At 39.0% G+C, this 26,849-nt stretch overlaps 1 protein-coding gene across 4 annotated transcripts in view; it reads left to right on the plus strand.

The window, feature by feature from the left end:
* Positions 1 to 26,694, plus strand: part of LOC130167812 (F-BAR and double SH3 domains protein 2-like) — a 65,344-nt gene extending 38,650 nt beyond the window's left edge. For 2 of the 4 annotated variants that reach the window (XM_056374306.1, XM_056374308.1), the window contains exons 10-22: positions 314 to 409; positions 1,536 to 1,610; positions 6,030 to 6,146; positions 6,267 to 6,371; positions 12,505 to 12,594; positions 12,907 to 12,969; positions 17,463 to 17,597; positions 18,092 to 18,175; positions 18,634 to 18,811; positions 19,439 to 19,659; positions 20,702 to 20,894; positions 20,980 to 21,074; positions 21,859 to 26,694. In XM_056374306.1, coding sequence (XP_056230281.1) covers positions 314 to 409; positions 1,536 to 1,610; positions 6,030 to 6,146; positions 6,267 to 6,371; positions 12,505 to 12,594; positions 12,907 to 12,969; positions 17,463 to 17,597; positions 18,092 to 18,175; positions 18,634 to 18,811; positions 19,439 to 19,659; positions 20,702 to 20,894; positions 20,980 to 21,074; positions 21,859 to 21,951 — 1,545 coding nt within the window. In that variant the 3' untranslated portion in view covers positions 21,952 to 26,694. The remainder of the gene's footprint in view (positions 1 to 313; positions 410 to 1,535; positions 1,611 to 6,029; positions 6,147 to 6,266; positions 6,372 to 12,504; positions 12,595 to 12,906; positions 12,970 to 17,462; positions 17,598 to 18,091; positions 18,176 to 18,633; positions 18,812 to 19,438; positions 19,660 to 20,701; positions 20,895 to 20,979; positions 21,075 to 21,858) is intronic. The other 2 variants (XM_056374309.1, XM_056374310.1) reach the window with 1 other exon arrangement.
* Positions 26,695 to 26,849: the final 155 nt, after the last annotated feature.

The following is a 26,849-nucleotide window of genomic DNA, read 5'->3' on the forward strand; positions in this document are numbered from 1 at the left end:
TGCAGGCAAGGTAGCAGAAACCTCAATATACCATTACTCCTCTGCAAGAACGTGATTTGACTATGTATGCCATTAAAGTGATACTCAAAACATCAAACCTAAAATGTATGTATGAATATAAAATACTCACCCAATGCAGGCTTGAAATGTGACTGTAAAGAGTATGTAGTCTGCTCCCTCTCTAGGGAACCGAGATTGTGCTCAGCGTGGATTCACTGAGGTTACAATGTTTGCCAATACTGACAAGTTTTCACAGCAGGAAACCCGCATACAAACGCACCAGATTCACTGTCTCCTCCTGTCTTTCTCTCAGATAATACAAGAGTTCAACCAGCAGTTGTTCATGCAGGAGAATCCAGTGTTTCACAAAGCACATGACTTCCAGTTCCAGCCTAGTGAATGTGACACGGTGAGACACACATAGCTGCACACGCATCCACTGTGTTCATATCCATACACACGCAGCATTGTGCTATTGAGCTTGAGAGTATTGTTTGTATATGAACCTGTTCACACAGCAGGACAGTCATTTTATTGCTTCTGTGTCTGTCAAACACACACACACACACACACACACACACACACATAGTAGTAATCAGCCTCTTTTGTTGCCACATGCAGGCTTTTCCCTGCTCCCTCTTTTTCTGTCCCCTCCAATCTAGTATTTTACATCTGTGGCTCCATTCCTAAGCTCATCTCAGTCACTGAAACAGAATTTGTGTACCTTCATCATCATGATCTATAGAGAATGCCATTAATACATCTGGGGCTCAGAGGCTTGAAATCAAAGAGGCAAAGCTCTGATCATTTTTATTCTCTAGAGAGATCCTTTGCTCTTTTTTCTTGAGCCTTTGGAGATTTATTTTATGTTAACAATTCAGGAAGGAGTTGTCCAGTTAACTAGTGTCTGGTGATAGTGTTAAAAACAGCATGAACCTACTCTGAGTTATAATTTTTGTCATCTTAATACCAAATGTTGTGTGTCCATTGGGAGCTTCTCTTTGTAGTCCTAGATTTTGTTGTATCTTTTACACAAGATCATGTAGACATGCTGAATGTTTAAAATATTTCATATTGTAGTCAATTGATCAGTGTCTGTGTGATCATAATGGAGCCGTGAGAATCATGCTGTCTCATCCTTCCGGGGGCTTGTTAAGTATTGCTGGCTAAATAAGAGATGTCTCCCATTGGACACTGGTCCTAATTCCACTATACAGTAGTTCTCCTTCTCTCCTGTGTCGGAGTCATTTTGTACTCTCTTGTTTCTCAGCTTCTTTCTATCTTTCACGCTTTCACTGCGCCAATTTCTTTCCCTTTTCTTCTTCTTCTTTTCTGGTATTCTAACATTTCTCTGTGTAATAATGTGCTATTCCTTCCCCGTGTCTTCCTAATCCTGTTCAACCTTTGCTAACACTTTTCCCTAAACTTTTTTCCATTAACCCCTCCTTGTATTTGTGTGTCTGTGTGCTTGCACTGCTGCTCTCGGGTGTGTGGGTGTGTGGCCGCTTGCCTGGGTGTATGTGTGTGTGTGCCAGACTCTGAGCTCGGTGCAGCAGTTGGTGGACATTGAGCCGTCGCCCGTCAGTGCCATGAGAATGACCCTGGCACAGGTAGTCTTAATTATTGTTAGCATTCCCATCTTCATTCCTGACACAAACCATGGATCATTTACTCCATTCATGTCCTAATGTAGTTTTCACTGCTTGTGTTATTGACTTTAACGTGTACAAGTAGTTCATGTATTCCCAAACAAGGCTTTGCTGCTTCTCTTAATAATGCATTTTGACCCCAAGAACTGGGACTGTGATTAATGATTTTGCATGACACTGGTAATATATAAATCACTATGTCTATATGCACATTGTATTTGCACAATGCTCTCTGCCTAACTAGACTGCTTGCCTATAAAGTGCTAAGGTGGGCAGTGCTTTCTTACCTGACTTAACCCTGACTTGCTGCAGACAGTCAGACAGACAGTTAGTCAACTTGAATAACCTTCACATCCCATCACTCTTTCCTGGGAAGGAGGACGGACCCATCCCTGTTCCTAAACAGAACATGGAGTAGCCATTACAGCATGTCTAGCCAGTTTCAACACAAACACACAGGGGACTATGAGCATGAGCATGCAAAATGTTCGTGTACAGAAACACTTAGAGGAAAGAGGTTCACAGTGATACAAACGAGGGTTATTTTATTGGGCAAAAATATAGCCTTATTAATAACTGTTAACACATTATTGTGCTCTACAAACTATTCTTTCTCACCACGGTGCTCAGGTTTTTGGCTGTAAGAGGTCTATGATTCATCTTGGCAAATTGTGATCAGGTCCATAACCACAGACATTTTCTCTCAGGATAGAGTTTCTCCTTTCACTTAATAACAGTAAAGGTTATTGCAAGGATTATTAATGATCATAATCCCCATGTGCGTTTGTCACAGTAACATGACCATTAATGTTGCATGCTGCAGCATAACCACCCAGGTGTGGCTACAGTTATACTTACGACATCATGACCATTGCTGGTGTAAGAAATAATAGAATAAACATGACAAATGTGTGTTTGGCTCTGAATAAATTGTTCAGACTTTGAAACCTTCCTTGTAGCTTGAGTGTGGCTTTCCTTTTTGCAACAACAAAGCAGTCAGACTAGAGTAAAGAACAGAAATTGTGTTTCACATTTCGAATTAAATACCTTATATAAACTGATAATTCAGCCGACTATTGTGACATTTCTTACCTATCCTATCATATCTACCTACTATTACCCTAGAGCCGGGCAAATGTAGACATTGTCAGATAAATAAGCCATCGTTTTTCAGAAGTAAAATAAAACAAATTTGTTTTTGTTGCAGTATTATTGCTAAAACTCTTATACCATGCATTTTATTGTTGCCCTATAATAATAAAACAAGAGAGATACATTTACTGGATTAGTGAATACCACTGCTATGACAGTGGGATCACCACATGATAATGCTGTCATACCTGTCACATGTTGGCAAGCAACGCAATTCCAGCACCAGATGATTCATTAGATGCCGTAACCGTGTTGCATCATCTGTTGAAATATTACTATGCTGTCATCGGCCTCGTTTGGACAGATGAGTCAAATCTTTGGTTTGAGTGATTTTAATTTTTAATTGCACATTTGTAATATGTTATGGGTTCAAGTTGTGGTCAAGGTCTTTGTTTTTCCTTTTTGTTTTTCGCTTGTGCATATTTTTCGTTGTTAGATTCTGTATTTGATTCAAACCGCCACACCAAGATCAAGCTAGATGCTGAATGTGAATATGTGAAAGTCCAAATAATGAGGAAGGTTATTCTTTTAAGTGTCTGCATCTGCAAGCAGCACTCTATAAAACCAAAAATGTTGGCTGCGCAGGTGCTGAATTTTAGGTAATATTAAAACTAAGACAAAAACAAAATTGTATTTTGGATGTAGGCATTTTTCTTTTTTATTACAATAACACCAATTATGGCCATTAATCCACACAAAATGTCTGATCACAGCAATATATTTGCCACAGTCAGAAGGTACTACTTTCTGCTCTACTGCAGATTGTGCAGACACCCTGGAGTCAAGTCTAAGACTCCCACTGCTTTTAAAAATCCATTAAAACATCATACAGCTACAGGTGCTGTTCAATGTGATATATCAGTCAAAATAATGGTAGTATGTCTCTGCAAGCTGTGGAGAGAGATCCTTTTTTTAGAAAATAACGGGAGCCCGTGACTAAATGATGCAAATCTGTGTTCGAACAGACAGGATTAGCTTCTTACTGTGGCAAAAACATCACTGGGTTTAAAGCTTTTTTGCTTTACAGTAATATGATAGTAAAGACCTACAACAAGTGTTTAAAGTGAGCAACAAGGCCCCAGGATTTAGGGTTAAAATCACATATTCCTACCAGCATACACTGTACCTCCCCTTCAAACAGACAACTTCAGTTTGACAAAGTTTATTCTCACTCCACCCCGGCGGTTTCAGAATAACAAAGTTGTTACTAAATGACTGTTATTACGACAGTAGAGGTTGTTATTGAAGTACAGTATGATCACACCATTTTGAGTTCTCTGTGCTATACTTCACCTTTCCCTAAGCTAGCGAGCTGACAAACTATAATTTTGCCTGTTATCTTATTGATTGTAGTTGGTCTTGGTTTAATAAATGAATCTTTGACATTGATAAACAAACACATTTATACAATCTGATTATCATAGGTCATATGTGCTTAATGTCCCCACTACACCATGGTAATTGAAAATAAAATGTTAGCTCACACTTAACTAGTCGATCAGCTGTTTCACACTGGCCAGCAGAAAGTTTGAATAAAGGTATGAAAATGCCCTTAAATTATCACTAAAAAAGAAAGAACCAGCATGCTGTAAGAGTTGCCATGAAGCTGATGAACAGAATGAGGAACCTAAACGAACCGCATCAAAGTCACTTGAAGATAACATGTAAGCAGACTGAAAATGTTGCATGACAGCATTCACATTTTCCCTACATGTAGACACTAGTAGGACATTTGAAAGAAACTCTTGTTCACTCTCTTAATTCCATTGATATTACAGGAATTGGTTTAGTAAACTATCAAGACACAAATTAGCTGAGCTCCCTCCATGACATGTCAGCTTAGAGTCACTGTTTAAATCTAGTTTTCTGCCTCTCTGCCTTAACTCCCTGCCATGTTCCCTTGCCTGAATGTAATTAAGCTGTAAATCTCCAGTGTAAAGCTCTTCGTTTCACACCTATACTTAGCCAGATTTATGCCCTCTTGTTACTGAAGCAGCACATAATTAATAGATATGATGTACATAGAAACTTGCAATTAAAATATTGTGTACTTTAGTCTGGTGAACACACTTTTATTATCAGATTATGGGAACCCCAGCCTCTCAGGTCCGTGAACACACATCAGTGATGCTGACCGTATGTACTGTATTTACACCCTGAGGCTCAGTTTGTTTTTGTTGGAAGTGGCATTTTTGTCTGCCTATAGCCAGAATATATATAAATACACTTATAAATATACTTTTTTATCATTTTTGAAACATTATAGGCTACTGATATATTCCCAAGAATTTACCAACACAATATAAATGTAAAGTATACTTGCCATTGCCACAAAACAGAGATTTAAGTTGAAGGAAGCTAGAACCTGTAAATGAAAAAAGGGTCAGAGGTTGAAGGATTCTGCAAAGTATTAAAATGTATCCTTTTAGTTTCCCAAACCCTTTATGATCCATACTTGGTCCATTAATTAGTAGCATTGCGCTGAGCTTTCTGTGTCGCCTGCATAGGTAAGAGTTAGAAACTTAGAAGACTGAATAAAAGTGCCACTGCGTGTGTGTGTGAGAGAGAGTAACCAAATAACCCACACACTGTCATCAGATTTTGATCCACACATTGCTAAATTCTGATTGGTGCACTGTGTGTCACACCCTTTTTCCAACTAACCCTACCTACTTCAAATCAGTAAAAATAAGCATAGAGATAAATTCATCCCATTACTCACAGTGAGAAGTTGATTGAAAATATAGGTTTTAAGGGCTTTTAAGAAATAATGTAAAAAAAAATTAAGTTAGTGAAAATTAGTGAAAGTGTGGAAACTTATAATTCAGAGACACATTTAATGCATTAGTCCCTGCAGAAAAAATGCCACATGGTTATAATTGATGTTAAATATTTTATTGGAAAGTTGTGCAGATTCTTCAACAGGCCCACATATGTGCTTTTGTTGTATTTATGTACCTCCTGCCGTCAAACAAAAACACACACACTAACAGACACTTTCACACACTCATGCTCTTTCACATGTGATTTTGATAACAGCTATTTCATTCCAAGAGGAATACAATAGAGCACATGCTGTATTAATTATGTGAGAAAGAAACAATCTTTCTCTCACACTTTCTTTAGCTAAATTAACAGCTTCTACATATCAAACACCTTGTGCTGTTATCGCTGATACTGTACTTATGTGTGCACTTGTGTGTGTGTGTGTGTGTTTGTCTATCTTAGAGTCGTCAGCTGGAGTCGGAGACGGGGACAACGGAGGAGCACAGTCTGAACAAGGAGGCCAGGAAATGGGCAACCAGAGTGGCCAGGGAACACAAAAATATCATTCACTACAAGAGAGTAAGATGGGCACACACATACTCATGTTTGTCACATATACCCATTTTAAAAATACAATATCTGAAACAGATACACACACTGTTTCTAATCAAGTTATGTGTTTGTGTGTGTTGTTTTCAGTCTCTGGAGGAGTGTGAGAGCCATGGCTTGCCCGCCACGGAGCAAGGCAGACTAGATCTGGAGCTGAAGATAGAAGACACCAAAGAAAACATACGCAAAGCCGAGGTCTGTGACTCAGTGTCGACATTTATCTTTGATAGCAAAGCATAAATGATAGGATATGTTCTCTTAACACCGTTACCTTAGTGTCTGTGTTTAAACTGTTCACACGGGTTTTGTCCGGATGCTGCATTTTCCTCTCACAGTCCAAAGACATGCAAGGACAGGTGAACTGGAAACTCTAAATATGGTTGTCCATCAGTGTCTTAGCTCTGTGATAGACTGGCACCAATCCAGGATCTAGCCTGCCTATGCTAGGCTCCAGCCTATAATACCATACCCAGGATACGCAGGTATGGAGAAAGGACGGATAGATGTTTCCTCTCTTATGAAATATAAAAAAATATCCTGTGTATATTTATGCGAGGGCAGCAGTGTCACTGCGGTGTTAGTCTAGCAAACAAACCCTCTTGTCACAGCGAGAGCATAGAATTCAGCCTTCAGTCATATTTCCTCCACCCGGTGTTTGTGGCTGAGTGACTAATTATTTGGTCCATATTTTGAATGCAGTCAGTGGCACTTGGCTTTGAGTCCGCTCATCAGCATGGCTCATGAAGGAGGGTGGAATTAACAAACAAGGCCCAGGATTGATCTGTCTACCTCTTTGTCAGATCATTCAAGTTATTCGACCATTCTTATCCACACAGCCCAATAATCCCCTGCTCTATGTGGCTCTATGTGGTTATGCTGCATTCTGTTCAGGTGTTCAGATTTAAAGATACTTTTCCAGAGTCATGTCCATCACAGTAGCTCAGTGAGACAGTACACAGGTATGATAGCAGTGTAACTGTAAAAATTCCAGTTATTATATCTAAACTATGAAATCTAATACTGTGAGTGCCAATTTATTTTTCTCTTTTTCTTTTCTTTCTTGCTCTTTTGGCTTTTTCATCCATCTCTCATTTCATCATCTTTCCCTCCTCCTCAGCATCTTTCTCTCCACTCCCTCTCTTTTCCTTCTGCACATCTCAGCCTTTCCACTCGCAGAGTTATCGATCATTTATGTATTGATTCCTGCAGATTCAATGTGTCACACTATGAATGAGAACACTGCATCATCATCTCTCATCTTCCTCACCTCAATTCTGTCTCTGTTCTCTCTCAAAAGTATCTGTGCTTTTTTGGCTTTTCATCTCTGTTGTGTTCTTCAGTTTCATTGTCTTCCTTCACTTTGCTTAGCTCTTTCTCTCCCCCTGTTGCCTCTTTGCATCTACACTAGGTTTTTTTTTTATTATCAGGCTTTCATATATCTGGCACCCTCTGCTGTCAGGTTTGGTCAAAAATATTTAATTCCTGAAGTTAACCTCTGGCAGATCAGTATATCTCTACACTTTTAATCATCTAAGATATTTTTTGCAAATATTTTGTTAAGCATATAATTTTACTGCTTTTAAGGTGATAGATAAAATAGTTTTTGGTAGTTATTTCAATACCTTACACTGCAAGAATATTTAAGCAACACTATCAATAGCTTGTGATCTCACTTGCTACAGAATAATTAGGGAGTCTTTTCGTTGCAAAGTGCAAACATGTGACCACACCATCTTCTTGCTACCCCACCCTCTCTGTCTTCCGCTCTGCTTCAGTTTCTCTCGCTCACACTGTCTGTATGCTATTCTTTGCTCTTCTAGGCCACCATTACCTTGAGTAAGATGATGAATATTTTATGAGCTCATTTGGTACAAATGACTTCATCACAGAGCTCTTATCACAGAATTATGAAGGGAGACAAAGCAGTACAAAAGACATTATCCAGGTTTGATTACAGCATTATCTGGATAGTGATAGTGCCATCCTTTCCTTTTACATGAAGTCCCATCTTCATCCGATATAGCATTTTGCAGAAGCCATTTCAAACTATTGTGGGCAAGAAAATTAAGCTAGACCTATATTTAGGATAGAGATTTAGTTGTCAGCCTATATCCAGTGAATGCCTATTGGTGGATAAAAGATATTTTTGAGGCACCTTTACCCATTGGAGAAATGCATGAGGATGTGTTTTGCTGAGTAATAATCCAGGTTTTACTTTGGTATCATCATCAGCTAAAACTCATTGCTATTTCAGAAGCAGCATGTGTGAAATACAAGCTTGACGACAGAAGGTTGCTACCAGCCAGTAAGAGAGATTGATGGCATAGTTGGCCTCGCTACCTGTCCTCATTTGCTAAATTTTTTAATAAATTGCCCAGTTTCCTTGTCACAACAACAACAAATGCTGAGTCAATGCACTGTCTTTGCTAAAACTGTGACCATTATTTACTGCATGTCAAACTGCAGGCAAATCTGGGAGCAAGATACAAGTTTTAGGTTTATTTGAGAAACACCTGAATCTATCATTTCATCATCATATACAGTACATACTGTAGTAAGAGCAACGTCAGAAGATTTCTTATCTTGTCTCACAATCTTCCATCTGGGTATTTTATGGAAAACACGCTGCATAAAGCATAAATCACATTTCCTTGAATCATGAACAGGTTTAAAGAGACATATTCATAATCCATACAAACTGTTTATTCAGAGTTTATGGTTATTTTAAGAACATCTTAAAAAGCCAGGGAGGCTGTTGCATTTATGGAAGAGTTACGGGGAGTTAGGTACGATTTTATTTCTTGTTTTATGGTCACAGAAGACTTATCAAAATAAGCAGCACAATCCTTTGAAGTTGTAATGTTGTTTTAAATCTTTAAATCTGTTCTGCAGTGTTCAACACCACGCAGTCTTCAGAAGCATCGTCTTCTTCTCACCTCATTTTGAATGGAATCGATAAACACTGAAAGAAACAGTAGAGTAATGTATCCTCTGCTCCACTGATGTTGGTCTGATTTTATGGTCTCCACCTGAGTGCTCGATAAAAGACTCTGGAAACTGAAACTAGACACTGTGCAGGTCTGTGAAAAATTACTTAAATAGTTATTACCGTTACAGAAATGGCACAGCATGATTAAGTGATGCATACTATGATAAAAGTCAAGTGAAACTTACCATAACTAAATTGTACTGCAATGCATTATATATTCTATATATATATATACATATATATATATAAAATATGATGAGAGTGTGCCCCAGGCTAGCCGTTCTACTCTACTGGAGCTTCCATTATTAATAAAACAACATGCATCAGAGGTAACTGGAAATCAAATGAGGATGAATCTGCTGTACATTTCTTATCTTCTTGAGAGAAAGTAACTCAGTGAGACAAAAAACAAATTCTTTTCTTACAGTCTGAAATCAGTGATTTTGGGCTCAGAGAGACTGACAATAAAGGTACATGGCACCGGATGAGACTTCAAGAGATTAAGGGACTTACCTGACATACTACTTTTTATATAAGTTGCATTTATACAGTATACAGTATCTTATCTTTCTTGTATGCTTACTTTCTAGTAAAGTTTGGAATCATCAATATTATAATGATGTAATCATTGGCCTCTCTGCTTCCTCTTTGTAAGAGGTTCTTAGAGGATGAGAGAGTGAGAACATTTGAGGCAAGAGGTTGTCTTCATACTAATGAGCTGTTGACGGCTTTTCTCAAACTGGCTCCACGAGACAATCTGGCCTAATTAACACGCGGCGTCACAATCCTTCAGAAACAGAAGAGGCATTGAGATAGTGCTCCCAGACACTTTATAGCACAAGCAAACAAAACTAATAAGAAAATTGATGGGAAATATCCTATATATTATCTGCACTAACATGTTAGCACCTTTGGTAAATAGAACATGGACATGGAGGTGTGTGCACATGCACCATATTTTTTGGTTATAAAAACAGATCAATCACTTGCCTGAGCTGTTGATATCTCTGCTACTGAATTGTGAAACAAACTACAGTACTGTACCTATTGGTAAAGGCCCAATTTGATCCCACTGTGCCTCGTTATGTTTGACAGGAGGTTGTAATACCTTACATATTTGATGTTTTTATATTCTTTTAGTTTGTTGTTTCAAATCTCACATACATGTCATGGCTTCACCCAACAAGCAAATCTGTTCTCAGCTTTTGAGCAAAAAAACAGCTGGTTGCAGCACTTTTGAAAGAGAACCAGAACATTTTAAATGAGCCATAATTCTGTTTTAGTTACAGTCAGACAGCTGAGTTTTCTTCCTGCAGTGTCTCTCCACCTATTTTCCTGTCTACCTTTCTGTTGGTTTTAATGATTACAGCTGCGCAGCCAGACTGTCTTTCTTTCCAAGGTTGTGCAGTCTTTCCACCAGTAATCTGTGCTCACACTACTGGCTGCTTATTCTGTTGACTTTAACTACTGAAAGTATTGTTGCAGTGTATCAGCCAATATTTTAATTTTCCTCCTCTTTAATCCGGTATGTTAATGGTTGCACAACAGCAGCAGCAGCTAAGGCTGGTGCTTTCCTCTAGCATTTGTTGAGTGCTGCTAACAGAAAGGAAAACTGTGGCATTTAAGGCGCTCAGGTACTTTATTGATCAAAGCTGGTGAGTCTGTCTTGACAATGTGTCTGTCTGCCTCTGTGGGAGGGAGGCATCAGCTATCAATCTGCTCTGTCAGCATCAGTGAGAAAGGAAAGGAGAGGGTAATGAAGGAGGAAATTGATGAAAATAGCGAGAGACAGCAAGAAAAAAGAGAAAGGATCAGAGATGAAAGAGAAAGCTGAGGAGGCGAGACAGACTGAATGTAAGTCTCAGGGGTTTCCCTACTGGTGGTTATAGCCTCGTCATATTGTCTCATTAGCAAAGAACACGGCACATGTCCAGTGTTCACAGCTCATTAAAAGAAAGTACAGCAAGTTTTGAGAGACTACATGACACAGATTCGACACATTTTGGGGTGCAAATCCAGTTCACATCCTTGTTCTGTCACTAAATTATGATCAAATACAGCTGAAAGGCCAAAAGAGAAAAACATTAAAACGTTTTTCTTCACAAGTTTTTCCAGTGAATATTGGATTTAAACAGAATTCCCATGGATACTTTATATCCTTGAAAGTTTGTGAACGTGAGGAAAAAAGTCAAGGCTGCAAAAGCTTTTGAAAATAGACATAATTGAAAGTGCTTGACTTTATATATTTTCTGTAAAAACAGACACTGAAGTTTTTTTAAATGTTTTTTCTTAATGTCAGTAAATAGGCTAACTGCAGCTGCATGCATGTGTACAATAGACCACATAGTCTGCCATCACTGTAACACACAGCACAGTTGAGAAGTGTTTACACAATTTAGCCTCTCTCTCTTTTTAATTGTTGCCCGTGAGCGTCTGTATAGCCTGCTAGTTCTCATTATAAAAATTATTAGTGTTGGAACAGTAATTAACATTGATCCGTGTCTCAAACTATGTTGTGTTGGGTCCTTGAATTTGAGGTAATTGGGCCTGGAAAACTCAGTGAATTTGATGCTGAGGCAGTTGTGGGACTCTTGTTTAAAGATGGCTATGAGGTTCAACTTCAGAACAACTTCAGTTCAACTTGAAAAATTATACTATGTGCACTGAGAGAAGTGTATCCTGATTAGAAACAGATGCATATTGTGATGTCTGCTCTGGTATACAGGTTCACTTGAGGTCTGTTTCCCTGCATCAGTTCTAGAAATCCATTGTATGTGAGAAAATGGCTCCCATAGGGTGTTTACTATATATACATATGTTTGTTAATAACTAGTTATATTGTTATTGCCTTGTGTTTGTTTTGTGTCAGCATCATGATTAAAAATACCTTTGTGTCTTTTCATCTGTGCAAGTTTAAGAGGCTAGTTTTCCATCACTAGGAAAGAGGTTCCTACTTATGAATAAATATAAAGCAGGGAGACTGACACTTTTACAACCTGGAGACCAAACTGACTGCAACCAGACTGCTCTTGCATTTGAATGTAAATTCAGCTTGTTTTACAACTTTGTATTTTCATAGTTTGGCTCATTATTCCTAACAGTCAAGATAACATTTTACTCTGCATGGGCACACAGTGGCTCTGTGAGATAAAGGTTTGCTTTGGTGTCCATAATAAAGGAAAATAGACATGTTTCAAATAGGATCTTATTTTAAATAAAATAGGACCCAAGTTGCAATGTTCTGTACTTGTTTTTTCTTTAGACTGATATGAGAAAAACTGTGTAGGTCAGTGATATATTTGATGTTGTTTAACCAACAAACCCTGTCTCTCTCCAAAGACAATAAAATTGAAAGCTGAGGCTCGGTTGGACCTTCTACGTCAGGTGGGGGTTGCTGTGGATACCTGGCTGAAGAGTGCAATGAATCAGGTGGGTTTAGTTTGTGAGTGTTGTAGAAAAATGTGTGCATATACTCTCTCTCTCTCTCTCTCTCTCTCTCTCTTTCTCTCTTTCTCTCTCTCTCTCTCTCTCTGTCTCTCTGTCTCTCTGTCTCTCTGTCTGCGTGTGTCTGCGTGTGTCTGCGTGTGTGTGTGTGTGTGTGTGTGTGTGTGTGTGTGTGTGTGTGTGTGTGTGTCCTGTCACGCATGAATACCACTTAGTGTACTGCAGTATGTGAGTGTGAGTGTGCCTGTTTGCAATATGTGTATAAACTCCCCCCCACTCTCTCTGTGCATGCTGTAGGTGATGGAGGAGCTGGAGAATGAACGTTGGGCCAGCTACACTTCCCACGATCCCTCACTGTCGGTGAGACACCTCCCCTCACTGTGCCTACGTTGCTGCTTTCTTGCCAAGCCAGCAGAACTCATTCTGTTTTCACAAAAACACAAAGTTTATTAATGAAATGTGAAAACATTAAAGGAATTAATGAACAACAAAACTGCTGACATAACATAAACCTGAATGTTACTAGAACTACACTAATACATAAATACTTACAGTACATGATAAATAATTTTTATCATCAATTTATAAAGATGTGATTGACTTGGCTAGAAAGTGCAAATCTCACACTCATGAATCAAAAGTAGAAGGGTACCTCCTCACCACACAAAATAAGCCGTAGCTGTTTGTATTGCATGCATGGTGGCCTCCTTAACCCACTTCAAACCATCAAACCACTAGATTGTGTCACTGTATGTTAGTCACATAGCTGCTATTGACTCATCTCGCCCCCCAACAGTTTTTCTTCATGCACCACACGAAAACTCACTCAATTCAACACATCCAAAAAAATGTCATTTTAAACTCCAAGGCACTGACTCATAACCATAGACTTTTCATTCTTTATGATTTCATTATAAGTGAAAACCACCCAGCTAGAATAGTTCTCCAGACAAATCACTTCCTGAATGATGTAAATTGCAAGATAATTGACCTCAGCCCTGCTGCCTAATCATCTGTCACGCTAGTTACAGCCTCTTAAAACGCCCCACTTCCCCAGTGGAATACTGATGTAGTCTATGCACAACTCTCTAGTTTTTAGTTCATCACTCCTAGTTTTACTGGCAAGATAGACTGAATACAGATCTGAAGCCTGATCTGAGGAGTGGGCTCCAGGTAGTTCCACATTCCCCTTCCCTCATTTCTGGCTGTAGTAAATTCTTATTTTTCCTTAACAAACAAATACTTTGACATATTTGGAAGTAGACTTATTTGTTTTCTTCCTGAGAGTTGGATGAGAAGATTGATACCATTCTTATGTTAAAATCAGCTACCAGCTCCCGAAAAGTTCACTGATGTTTTGTATGGATTACTCAAGACATAACGTGTTAATTTGAGAGCTTTAGAGATGCTGGTTGGTGGATTTTGTTACCTTTGGACAGAGACAGGCTAGCTGTGTTCCCCTTGTTTCCAGTCTTTACCATAAACTAAGCTAACTGGCGGCTTGCTTGCTGTAGCTTCATATTTGGCATACAGACATGAGAGTGATGTCGATCTGTTCATTCAGCCCCTGGCAAGAAAATGACTAAACACATCTCCCAGCATTTTCAACCATTCTTTTAAATTAAATTTAAGTTTTAAGGTTATGTTTGTGCATTTGTTTGTGCGTTTCTGTCCGTGACTAGGAGTGTAATCCCACATGGGATTTTTGAGGAGATGTGGGTGTGTGTGTGTGTCTGTCAACAGCACTAAACATAGTCAGTCTGCTCCACTGGAAGCACTTGACATTCTGCTCACATGATATTGCAGCTGGCAGCTAACACCAGAGAGAAACAAAGTCTGGAGAGTGAGGGAGAAAGCAGTCTAGGAAGACTTAAATGAAGAGAGAAGTAGGGATGATCGAAGGAGTTGTGCAGTGAGAGAGGAAGTTGTAGAGAGACAATTACTGAAGAATGAGAGAGAGAAGGAGAGAGAGTTAGCTGAGAAAAAAAAAAGAGGTGGTGTGATGTGGAGGAGAGGGTGAGGGGGAGAGGTGAGGAGTGAGCAGCGTCAGAGTGATAATGCTGAAGTAAAATTGGATGCTGAGGTGAGAGAGATGGGGGCTTGTGAAAAACTGCAGAGAACATAGAGGAACATAGTGTAAGGCCATATTATACAGCAAAAAAATATTAGACTTGCACAGAGCCGTGTCAGCTGGGATTGGCCCCTCTGACCCTCAAGGGATAAACGGTATAGCTCATGGATGGATGGACAATGGTGAAAATGGTGACAAAAACAAAGAATTCCCTTTTATTAGCTGCAAGTCTTTTTTTTTTTTTTTTTTTTACATCCGTTGGAATGCAAGTTTTCTTTTAACTTTCCCTGCCCTATTTATAATATGAATCAGTTGGAGACTAGACTGCTGAAAACTCCTCCATCTGCTATGGGTGTTTTTAAAAGAACAGGCCAGGAGGTACATTTAGTATTCAGGCATTTGACAGCAGTTCAACAGCCTTTGATTTTATTTGGAGTGCACCGGAGCCTTAAGAGACTGACAGTGGCAGGGAAAGCGGCACTACAATAGAGAGGTGCAACAAAGGAAATGAAGATACAGAGATGGAGAATGGGGAGGAAAACAGTAGGAAGGATTATTAACAGTACTTTGCTGATTAGGGAGAGGTCAAGAAGTGACCGATGGCGAGAGAGAGAAGAAAGGATGGATGGATTATGAATAATAATCTGTAGAGGAGGCCACAGAAAAACAATGAGATTGGGGAGCAAGCACTTCCCTCTGCCCCTTTGTCATTCGACTCAGCTTTATTAATACGACCATGAAATACAGTAAACCATGAACCCTAAAGTCCCTTAGGCAGCCACTGCCTTCATTACAATATCACTTTCACAGTTATTACCTCCAGGAACAATAAAATCTGGTTGGTTGGTTGATTGGTCTGCATCTCAGCTGTATTGCTACACACACTGAGAGATGTATTTTTTGGTGACATTTTATTGGGTTATTACTGAAATACATGCTGGTCATTTTACTTCAGGGATGGAATGAAATTGGCCCTCAGGCTGTGCAGTGTGCTTTTAAATCAGTGCAGTAAAGTGGATAGGAGTGACGTAACAAAACAAACATGCAGCCAACAAAAAAATGTGTCCTTGCAACTGGCACTCAAAAAATATAGAACTGGACATCAAGATGTCCTCCATCACATTGAGTCAATGACTCCTGCCAGTTATGTATACCAAGGTTGTGTCCAACATCTCTCTCTAGTTATGATATAAGAACTGTCACTGCTATGGGAGCACTGCAAAATGATTTGTTGCGTCCAGGGGAATTAATTAACTCTTAACCCTGTGGCTACTATGTACCACCTGCCCACAGGCCACAACAGTTACCCTCCTTACTCCAAATTCTGAATGTGTAACATGCACACTAAAGAATTCCCACAATACAACAGTAGTGTACATAGCATGTACACAACTGTCTGTTAACAATCTAATAATGCAACTTGTCACATTCTATGGATCCACCAGTTTGTCCGGACTGAAATATCTGAACAATCAATAGTTGGAAATTTTGTACAGACATTCAACCTCCTCAGAGGATGACTCTTGCTGACTTTGGTGATCCCTTGATGTTTTCTGTGGCAACACCACCAGTGCTACAAAATTAAAATTTGTCAATCCCTTCAGCCTCAGCTGTACTATGTGTTAGCAGGTTAGCTAAGCTGGTGAACATGATAAACATTATATCTGCTAAATATTAGCATGTTGGCATTGTCATTGTGAGTATGTTAGCATGTTGATATTAGTATTACACATTGCATTTATGTTTGTAAAGCAAAATAAGCGTGTGTGTTTCAGATATAAGGCCATTTGATAATCACTCTCAGTTGATAGCTTTAACAAGAATCTGTTAATTTTTAAAGTATATATTTTTTTGGGCTTTTATTGGACAGGATAGTGGAGAGAGACAGAGAGAGGGGGAATGACATGCAGTAAAGGCCGTCCGATGCGGGACTTGAACCGGGGCCAACTGCAGCGAGGACTGTAGCCTCTACACATGGGGCGTCTGCTTAGACCACTACGCCACACGACACCCCGAATCTGTTAATTTTTTATTAGGGAATGCTTTAGGACTACACCTGAAGGTTATTATTATTTCCCTGGAGAACAGATTCCTTTGTCTGGGAGAAACACTTAGGAGATCAGCTCATATACAAAAACACACATCTGTTTTGTTCCGCACCGGTGTAGAGTTTACTGTGTCAACAGAAATCTGATGACTAAACACAATGACTTAGGAATGGATAAACACACACACACACACACACACACACACACACACACACACACACACACACACACACATACACACACATACTCTTTTGTTATAGACAAGGCAGCTTGCTGTGTGTGATGGATCTTTCTACCAGCTGGATCACATGACCTTCATATAAGCCAGTGAAATTCTCGTGGAACAAAAGAGGGAGGGGTCGGATCATATGAAACATTAGTCCCTCCACACCTGTTTCTAAAAGCTATAGTACACACACTGTGCAGGAAAGAGAGACTCAGGCAGGAATAAAAGGTAAGACAGCATGGTATAGATTGATTTGTGAAACTAGCACAGAGGAAGGAAAGGTGTTTTTTTTTTCTTTCAGATTTTGAATTTTATATATTCAATATCTGCTTGACATCATATGGAAACAACATTTTTGTATTGGGGCACGTTTTTGTTTATTTGGTCTGGAGTACATATTTTTTTTACTCTGGAGCTTTAGAGGTGAATGGAGCTTTTCTTCTTTGTCCTTGTTTTTTATCAGAGGTTTTCACTTTATCTGACTGTGTTTGTGTTTATTTTGTTAAAGGGCACAGTGGACCTGGAGCGTGAGGAGGGTGAGGAGTGTGAAGAGAATATGGAGGTTTTTGACGACAGCAGCTCTAGTCCTTCGGGAACCCTTCGGAACTACCCGCTTACCTGCAAAGTCCTGTACTCGTACAAGGTAAATGAACCAACACACACACACGGTTACCCTCTGCAGTTACATGGTTACACCTACACATATTATGAAGCAAGGAGAGGAACACCCACAACACACAGTATCATATACATTTCTGTACACGATTAGGCAAGTAAAGTTGAATATCAGTGTTGTATTTATATGAATAGGAAAATACGGACGGGTTTGTTATTGCCATGAAATTCTCAGGTTTTTAAAATGAATTATTAATGATGAACTTAGTCTTCAAGTTACAGAGTGTTTTCCTCATTGTTTTTTAATATACTATACAGAATGAATGTCTTGTGATCAAAGAATAAGATACATGAATAATACTGAATGTTATAGCTACATATATATATAGTCAAGAGTAGATTTCTCCCACAACACACCTTCCTTATTCTCTCTGTTTTTGTTAAACTCTATTTTCTTTTTCCTTTCTCACTCTTAGTCTTTCTTTCTCTGTCTTTAACACTGTTGGTGTGTCTCTCATGCAGGCCTCTCAGCCGGACGAGTTGACTATCGATGAACAGGAGATGTTGGAGGTCATTGAGGATGGAGACATGGAGGACTGGGTCAAGGTGCATAAACACACACCAAGCATTATGTCATGTGTCTGCTTTTGGATTTACATGGTTGTGTGCTGTGTTGTTCAATGAACGCGTTCATTGAAAATGTTCATATTTTTAGTGAACGCTGAACTGAACAAACCAGTTTACAAATGATGAACGTGCATCTACTACTGCTGAAGCCAGTTTGTTTGAAACTGTGACCTTAGTTGAAAAAAAAAAAATGAAAGAACAAAAACTAGTTCATTTTCATCTATATGAACTGAACTTTGAAATTGAGATTTCTTGTTTTTTTTTTCCCTCCTGTCGTGTGTGTTCATGTGTGAAATTATCAATATGTCCATATTTGCATTTGTGAATGCACTTCATTGTGTGTGTGTGTGTGTGTGTGTGTGTGTGTGTGTGTGTGTGTGTGTTGTGTGTGTGTGTGTGTTTGTGTGCGTGTGCGTGTGTGTGTGTTTGTTTTCCAGGCTCGCAATAAGACCGGCCATGTTGGCTATGTCCCAGAGAAATACCTGCAGTTCCCGACCTCCAACAGTCTGCTGAGTATGCTCCAGTCTCTGGCTACACTCGACGCTCGATCACACACCTCGTCTAATTCAACTGAGCCAGAGCTGCTCTCTGGCTGTATCAATGGAGACACAAACAGTAAGTATGCTGTAAACTTAGGAATATTCTTTGTCATAATTAAACTGCATGGCAGAAAAGTAAGTAAAACAAGCTAGCTAATTTAAATGAGTTAGATTTTTCCTATAATGAAGTTATTATGTGCCACTGAGTGAGGCATTTTCTTCTTTACTGCTCCATTGACTTCCAACTGAATTTGCTTAGCATGGTGTTATTGTAAAGAGCGAGTTTACTGTTTGTCTACTGAACAGAAGAACAAGAAAGCAAGAACGGAAGAGAAATATGAATATGTTTTGTCTGTCCAGATTTCCTCTCCATGCATTTATATTTAGCAGTTTGAAATCTTGTTGCTGCTATTCCACTGCCTCACTGGAACAGAAATCAGAGCAGAGTGGTTGTATAAAATTGAGCAAAGAATACAAAACACCAGTCTCCACCTGAATACTTGGACGAGGAACATGAGGAAAATCTGACACCTAATTATCATTGCGGTTCTCTATATCTCCCTCTCTCCAGTGATGTGTACCATTTTCTTTATGACAATGAGGGCCAGACAGACAAGGAACTACATTTCCCAGGAATAATAATTCTTTCTTTGCATCTCTTGTTACTCTCCGTCTCTCTTTATCCTCCTTTCTTTCTCTGCAGCGGTGTATGTCCGTGCACTTTATGATTACGAGGGCCAGGCGGACGAGGAGCTCTCCTTTTCTGAGGGAGCTGTGATCCGTCTGTTGAGCCGCGACACTCAGACAGACGATGGCTTCTGGGAGGGGGAGCTCAACGGGCGTGTGGGCGTCTTCCCTTCCGTACTGGTAGAAGATTTCACTGAAAATGGGGAGACCAGCGGGGGAGGGGTGGGTGACATACAGGTATGTTAACACCGACACTCACAGGGATAAGTCAAACAGATAACACACACAACAACATGTAATTCAGTGGGATAACTCAGTAAAGCAGATTTAAAATGGAGACATAACTCCCACTTAAGTAACACACAGACATTCAAGGCCTCACTCCTGAGCTCAGCTGGAAATCTGGCCTTATCAGTCTTTCCTCAGGGCACAAATACCAAGGATAGAGTGTAGTCTGCTGTGCCACTTTCTCCCCTCTTTCCCCTCCCTTCCTGCCTGTTGTTCATCTGATCTATCAGCAGGGCAGAGTTCACAAATAGTGGATCAGAACTGCCATGTTCCTGCAGCGTCCTGATAAAAACCCTGCACTGCAATCACAGAAAGAAGTCTTATCTGTAGCACTGAGCGCTACCCTATTAGAGGTTCAGCAACAGGAAGGATACAGCCTCTCCCTTCCTAAAAGCCTGTAGTCATAACACAACAACTCTTAACGTCTTTTAAGTCTTATGTTGGGAAGATTAGTAAAAGATCTGAATCCTCCGAGTTGTGTGCAGTGGCAGGTCACACTTCAAACTAGTAAAGCGGCAATATTTCTGTAAGGTATTCCTCCCTATGTCCCTCATATATTAACAGTATTTTATATTAACGATGGATGAAATTACTGTATAATGTGAAAGGTGTCGCTTGGAGTGATGAACACAAATGCAATTTCATATTCCCTCTCTGCAATGTTTTAGCATCTTTCAGCTCATTGTTTTGGTTTCCTGGCTGCATTCTTCTTGATTCACTCCCACCACTTTTAATCAGCGTTGTTTCCATCAGCAGCAGACCTCAGCTGTTATCAGACAAAAGCTAAAGAAAACATACTATACCTACGTAACGGCTGACACACAGCTGGTGAACATAGTAGGGCATTTAGCAGCTAAAGAGACATATTTTTCTCTGGAGACTCAACTGACAAGAATTTAGAAAATTCATATCATTAGTAATGTGATGTGGGATCACAGATGAGCAGCAAATTTTCAGTGATGTATTTCTCAATTTCTGTCTCTTTCTTTAGATCTCTCCATCACTGAAGTTGCCATCTTCTCTGCCCCCTCTTCCGCTGTACGACCAACCTCCCATCAGCCCTTTCACCAGCCCCGAGACCTCCACCCCACCTCCTCTCCCACGCTCACCTTCCACTGCACTTAATGGGGAGCACAAACCTCCACTGCCTGCCTCATCACACAAGGGCCCACTGTCCACTCACAGTAAGATACGCAAACGCAAACTAACTGAAATAGTTGAGAAAGGTCATTGTGACTTTTTATTAAAAATCTTTCTCTTTCTTTGTAGATCAGAGCTCTGGCAGGAGTCCAGTGTCTCCAGGATTTCCTCAGACTCAGCCGCCACGATTCACCCCTGAAGGAGGCCCAGGCAAACTACGACCTGTTAGTATCAAAGTTATTTCAATAAGTGTGCTTTGTATGGAAGATGGCATACTTGTTTGTTTTCTGCAAAGAACATTCTGGTTATTGCATGTAATATATTAATGTATGTCAGTGTAACAAACTGAGTTGTTTCAATAAGTGTCAACCGTATTAAGTGGATTACAGAAGAACTGTATATGTAACACTAAAAACAATTAGCAGATGAATCAGTAAGTCAATCAACAGAAACAGAAAAATCAGCAACTATTTTGATAATTGATTAATTGTTTATGGCTTAAGTTAACCGTTCCAGCCTCACTGTGTGTGTGCCTTGGCACTGGACTGGTGGTCAGACAAAAAGAGCAATTTGAAGATTTCACCTTGGGCTTTAAAAACTTGCAAAGGGCCTTTGTCTCTATGTCTGAAATTTTGTAGACCAAACACACAGACAAACCACTTACTGACAGATTAATCCATCATAAAACTAATTGTTAGTTGCAGCCTTTTATTGTGTTTTACACACATTTTATACAAATTGATTGGTATATCTCGGTGTCACTGTCTCTATGTTGTTCATTTTTATCTTATTCTTTTGTGTTTATTTAAAACCAGGCTCTAAAAGTAGAGAATGAAAAATCCTTACTTTTTGGAGATATAAAAGGTTTATGCCGTACAGCAGGAAATAAACATTATGCTGTTAGTCAAATTAAGAAAGATAGGACATCTCTGTTATGTTGACAGTATTTTTCCTCACTTTGTTTTTTTCTTACACTCACACTTAATTTGTTTTATGTCACTGCTGCAGGTGCGAGCTGCCCCTCCTCCACCTAAACAGCACTCCCGGAGACAGCAGGAGAAGAGCGACAAGACGGAGGAGGTGGAGATCACACTGGTGTGACAGGCAGACAAGTTGGCAGGCTTGGTTGGTTTTAGACACTCAAAAAAATTAAAACAGATGACAGACAGACTTATCCTACAGCCTGAAGAACTGAACTGCTCTGAACTGAAATGAGCTGAGATAAAAAAGATGTGAAGTAAACCGAACTGAACCATGTCGACCCCTCCGGCCGCTCCGCATCTTCTCTCCTCCTCAAGTGGAGGAGGAGAGAAGAGAGAGGAGATAAAGGCAGAGTATCCAATTAATTAATCTCCGTAGTAGCTTCCTAATGAAGTGCAGCAGTGGCTGCCTCCGTATCCCTCTCCGCCCTCCCTTGTCCTTCCAGTCTTGCCTTAAAACTTCACCTCATCAGACAGCAAACCAGAGCACAGTAAAAGGAGCAGGAAGAGGAGGGAGAATGTTTGGAGAGGGGGGAGTAAGAAGTAAATGATGGGTTTGGCAAGTTTTCTTTTGTCTTATTAAGCTTACTTTAAGATATTCAGTTTATTTCTCTGTGCAGTTTATTTTTTATTTATATATTTGAACTTGTTTTAATCACTCACATGCTAACAAATAATCATAAAGCATGAGAAAAACTTTGGAGCCCTGACACTGACAAAGTATAGTAAAGGGAAATCAGACAAATCAAAAATATCATGAAAATACATAAATATTACTGTTACTTAAATAGTAAATGTAAATAAATATAAAGCTTTATACTTTATGTAACTGTCAATAAGTAAGGAGATTGATTTTCTTCCCCTTTACTGCCTATTAGTAGATTCAATAAATGAAAACAAATTATTTTGCTCATATTACTATCATACATATCACTTATCTTTCATAAGCCCATTTTCTTTTTATATGTATTTCTTTTTTGTTTTGGTCTTGGCACACATTTAATCATTTGTCTATTATCACCACACACATTTCCCTTTCCTCACCACATTCCCAACTGTCCTTAACATATAATAATTAGGAAAATTACCAATATTTGGAGAAAGGAGATATGATTGTTGCAAACACTGGAATCTAAACGCACTGAGTGACCTTTTCTGCTAGGTACCGAGCTGAAGCTAACTGTCTTAATTAAACTATACCAGTCAGTGTATGTTATGTTTATTATCCATGTGCTGTACTTTATACTGCTGTAGCATCACTGTAGAAACTCTTGTATCAGTCACTAAAGCATTGTAGTCAACAAGCTAACGCTGGCAAAGCTAGCAACAAATTAGAACTTTTGAGTTCAGTTTTACATTTTGAGAAAAGAGAGATTTAATTACATACATCTACAAAATGTTGAGGATGACACAATGAAGTCCAAGACTTAGTTCCATTATCTTCGATAAAGAAGTCAGTGAACTTCCAAGTAGCACTGTAGCACAGCAAGTAGTTTGTTGGCTAAAAAGCTTTAGCTACAGCAGCATGCAGTACAATAATTTGATGGTTAACATCAGGTGCACAAGCTGTGAAGACAGTTAGCTCTAGCTAGCTAGCTAGCTGAAAGGACTGATGCTCAGTTTGTTTGGCTCACCCGTATTGTCAGTTAAGCTAGCTAGCCACACAGTCTAGCTAAGTCAGCTTCAGATGGTGGCTAACATTAATAGAGAAGGTTGATGCTCACTGTGCATAGTTGCTAATGTTTTCAGTTTAGCACATTGTTTCCAGTGCTCCACATATTTAACAAATTTCCAAATGATTATACATGCATGGTTAAAATAGGGAATAATTACATGATTAAATACACCAAACAACGGGAAAATGGGTTTGAAAATAAAATAGGCCATAAAAGTTACATAGAAAAGTGAGTGAAATTAAGTTTTCTACTATTGTATCCACTGATTGGTAGTAAAGAAAAAGAAAAAGAACTTTTAAATATGTTATATTTTTAACTTATTTACTAAATTTTGTGTTTCAGTGTTGGGGCTCCATAAAAAGTAAGCTTGATGAAAGGGAATGAGTCAAAACTTGCCAAGTTTGTCATGTTTTGGAGTGCAGTGGGGGTTGAAGTAAATGGACAGAGAAACTGGGTGTTGTGTGTGGACACAGCGTCCCCCTCCCCAGCCCTTCCCTTGCCATATATAGTCCTTATCATCATACGTATTCAATGTGTATTAGTACAGTACATTACTGTTGTCATAGGAATGTTATGCACAGCGTTTCATATAGACTAACTCAGCTGAATGGATGACCATGTCTGATATGTAGTGGAAGTTTTATCCTCATCTTATACTGAAAGGGCATTGTAAATACAATATGAAGAAGAGATGAAAGGAGAGAGGGGAGGAGACGATGAAAGAAAAAGAGAGAAAATGGAGGCTGGATCCTCCCTTCTGCTCTTATCTCCACTTCTCTCCCCACCCTTCCTTTATTTCTCTCCCTCTTTTCTCTAATGTCTGTTCTGTCCATTGGCAGTCAGTGTGAATCAGTAGCTTTCATATACACACATACAGTTACATAATATTACACACACATTGCTATATCTGCTCTCATTCTGTGACCCGCTCTTTGTTTGTATCACTGATTGGTTCAGGAGGAGGATGATGGTGCTTTCAAAGGCACTGCAATTGTTGGTATTCACCATGTGGTGACAGAGAAAAGTTTTATTTGAGATGATATAGACACTGAAAAATATTTGGGGTCAGGAGATTTTATTAATCACAGAAAGAACAGTATGACTTTTATCCCTACAGATCATATCTCCTATCACACTGATTTTATTCACCTATAACATATATCTTTGTTTAACTGACACGCATTACATTCGCAGGTATTATTTCTCTCTGTTGCTTTTGCAAAGCATCTCCATCACATTACAATGGGATTCTGGCTTTTTAATGCAGCAGAAAAAACATCCATAAAAACAAATGAACCTTTAATATTTCCAGTTTGACATCATCCTCATCTTTTCCCACTGTCTTACATTTCAACTTCGATTAACCATGGTAGAAACAGAAAACAAAAGAGATGTATAAAATAAATACATCATTCTGAATGGAAAGAACAGAACTTGCAAGCGACATTCAAAGTACAATTTCGTTCTTTTTTCTTTTTTTTACTCAAAGTAAAAAAATCTTCCCCCTAACACACCCCTCAAACCTTTAAAACTCCTTGCCTAAAGGGCAGCGTAGCACTTTTATTTATTTGTACCTTCCCTGGAAAGTAGCAGTACCTACACGTAGCAGCGGGACATGTAGAAATGACTCTGTTGAATCACTGTAGTTACAAATACAGAAGTCAGAGTCATTCTTTTCATTAATGCTGTGGTGGATCCTCATTGTTTCAGTGTGACTGATACTTTTATTTTCACTTCTCCACTCTTCTAAAGAGATGGAGAGATAATTGTGGACAATGTAATTTGGTGTTTTCCTTAACTTATAAACAACAAATGAAAAAAATTACAGTAAGGGATCCTTTGAATGAAAACATGGAGAAAATGTGTGTGTATTTTTTTTCTTTTCTTTCTTTTTTTTGGTCTTGGGATAGGCCTAGCTGTTTGCGCGTGTGATTGTTTATCGGAGAGAGGAGGAATTTTGATTAGGTCTGTGTTCGACTCTGAAGATGTGCCCCAGTTCCTTCCTACATATTTATTTTAACTAGGCTTTGATTTTGTTGATCATTCACACCACAAATTAAATTATACTCAGAGATGTCAGTATGGACACTAAATTATCTTGATACTGTGTGTGATGTTGATGAACACTACTTTCTCACGGTGCACACAGATAAGACATTTATGAAAGGAGCCTTTCATAGATGGAGACAATTAGAACAGTACTTGTTCTCCATTGGTGGGAATGCTTCAGAAACATACTGGAAAACAAAAAAAAAAGTATTAAATCTGTGTTGCTCTCTACTTACTAATGACATTTATCAGTCCTGCTCCAAAGTAGCAGTACATTAACTGTAAAGTATATTAATTTCCTGTGTATTAACTGCAAAAATAGTATGGATTGGTATAAAATACATACTATGTAGTATTAATATGAAGTATGGAGTTGGGACACAGCTTGAGGCTTGGGCTCAAATTGATTGGTCTCTATACTGGAGGTTAATTATGTCAGACTGAAAAAAGTGATGCGAGAAATTGTGAAAATACTGAAAACATCCTTGATTTTTTTGCATCATTTTTTAGAAACAAAACATTTTGTGTAGCATCCACACCTAACAAAGGTTAAGCATGCTGGACTTAGTTAAAGTTTCAGATCCAAACCTCTGCTCTTCTGCTGTTGTAGGAACTAACATTGACTTGTAACAGAGTGGTCAAGACGACTTGAACAACAGCCTCTCCTTGATCTCTCTGAGATCTTATTTATACTGGTTTTCAAACTTGTTTTGAAGTTTATGGTTTACAGCAGCATCCCACAGAACATCCCACCATAAATGCTCCATTAGTCAATCCATCAAAATGTAGGACTTTTTGTTGCTAGCTGACACTTCGAACATGATTATTTTCCCTTGTTAACAGCCCATCTGGTCTGCTACAGTGTTTAATTTTTTGGTTTGAGCCTGTTTTTGTTTTTTAATGTATCATATAATTCTATATTTTTCATCCTTGGATTTGGAGCAGCTGCACCGCTGCTGCTGTTATTAATGATGTGGTGGAACAACTGGCCTTCTCTCTCTTCACAGACTGTTGCCATGGTGACAATAATGAGAACAGGTGCAAAAGTCTTTCTGCATATTATTATTGGCTGTACAAAAAACAAAGTTTGTATTTATTGTGTACAAATGTTAATTAATAAAAAAAATATGGAAAAATTGTTTGTGTGTCTCTTTCAACATGGGTCCTCTTGTAAGTAGTTAGGAGGATATTTGTGTTTGTATGCACCTGTCTGACAAATTTGAGTATTATGGCCACAGTTGAGAATTTGTGTAACTAACAGGTGCATGTGCGTGTGTGTGTGTGTGTGTGTGTG

The sequence above is a fragment of the Seriola aureovittata genome, chromosome 4 (genome assembly GCF_021018895.1).
Source record: "Seriola aureovittata isolate HTS-2021-v1 ecotype China chromosome 4, ASM2101889v1, whole genome shotgun sequence".
Classification (NCBI taxonomy): Eukaryota; Metazoa; Chordata; class Actinopteri; order Carangiformes; family Carangidae; genus Seriola; species Seriola aureovittata.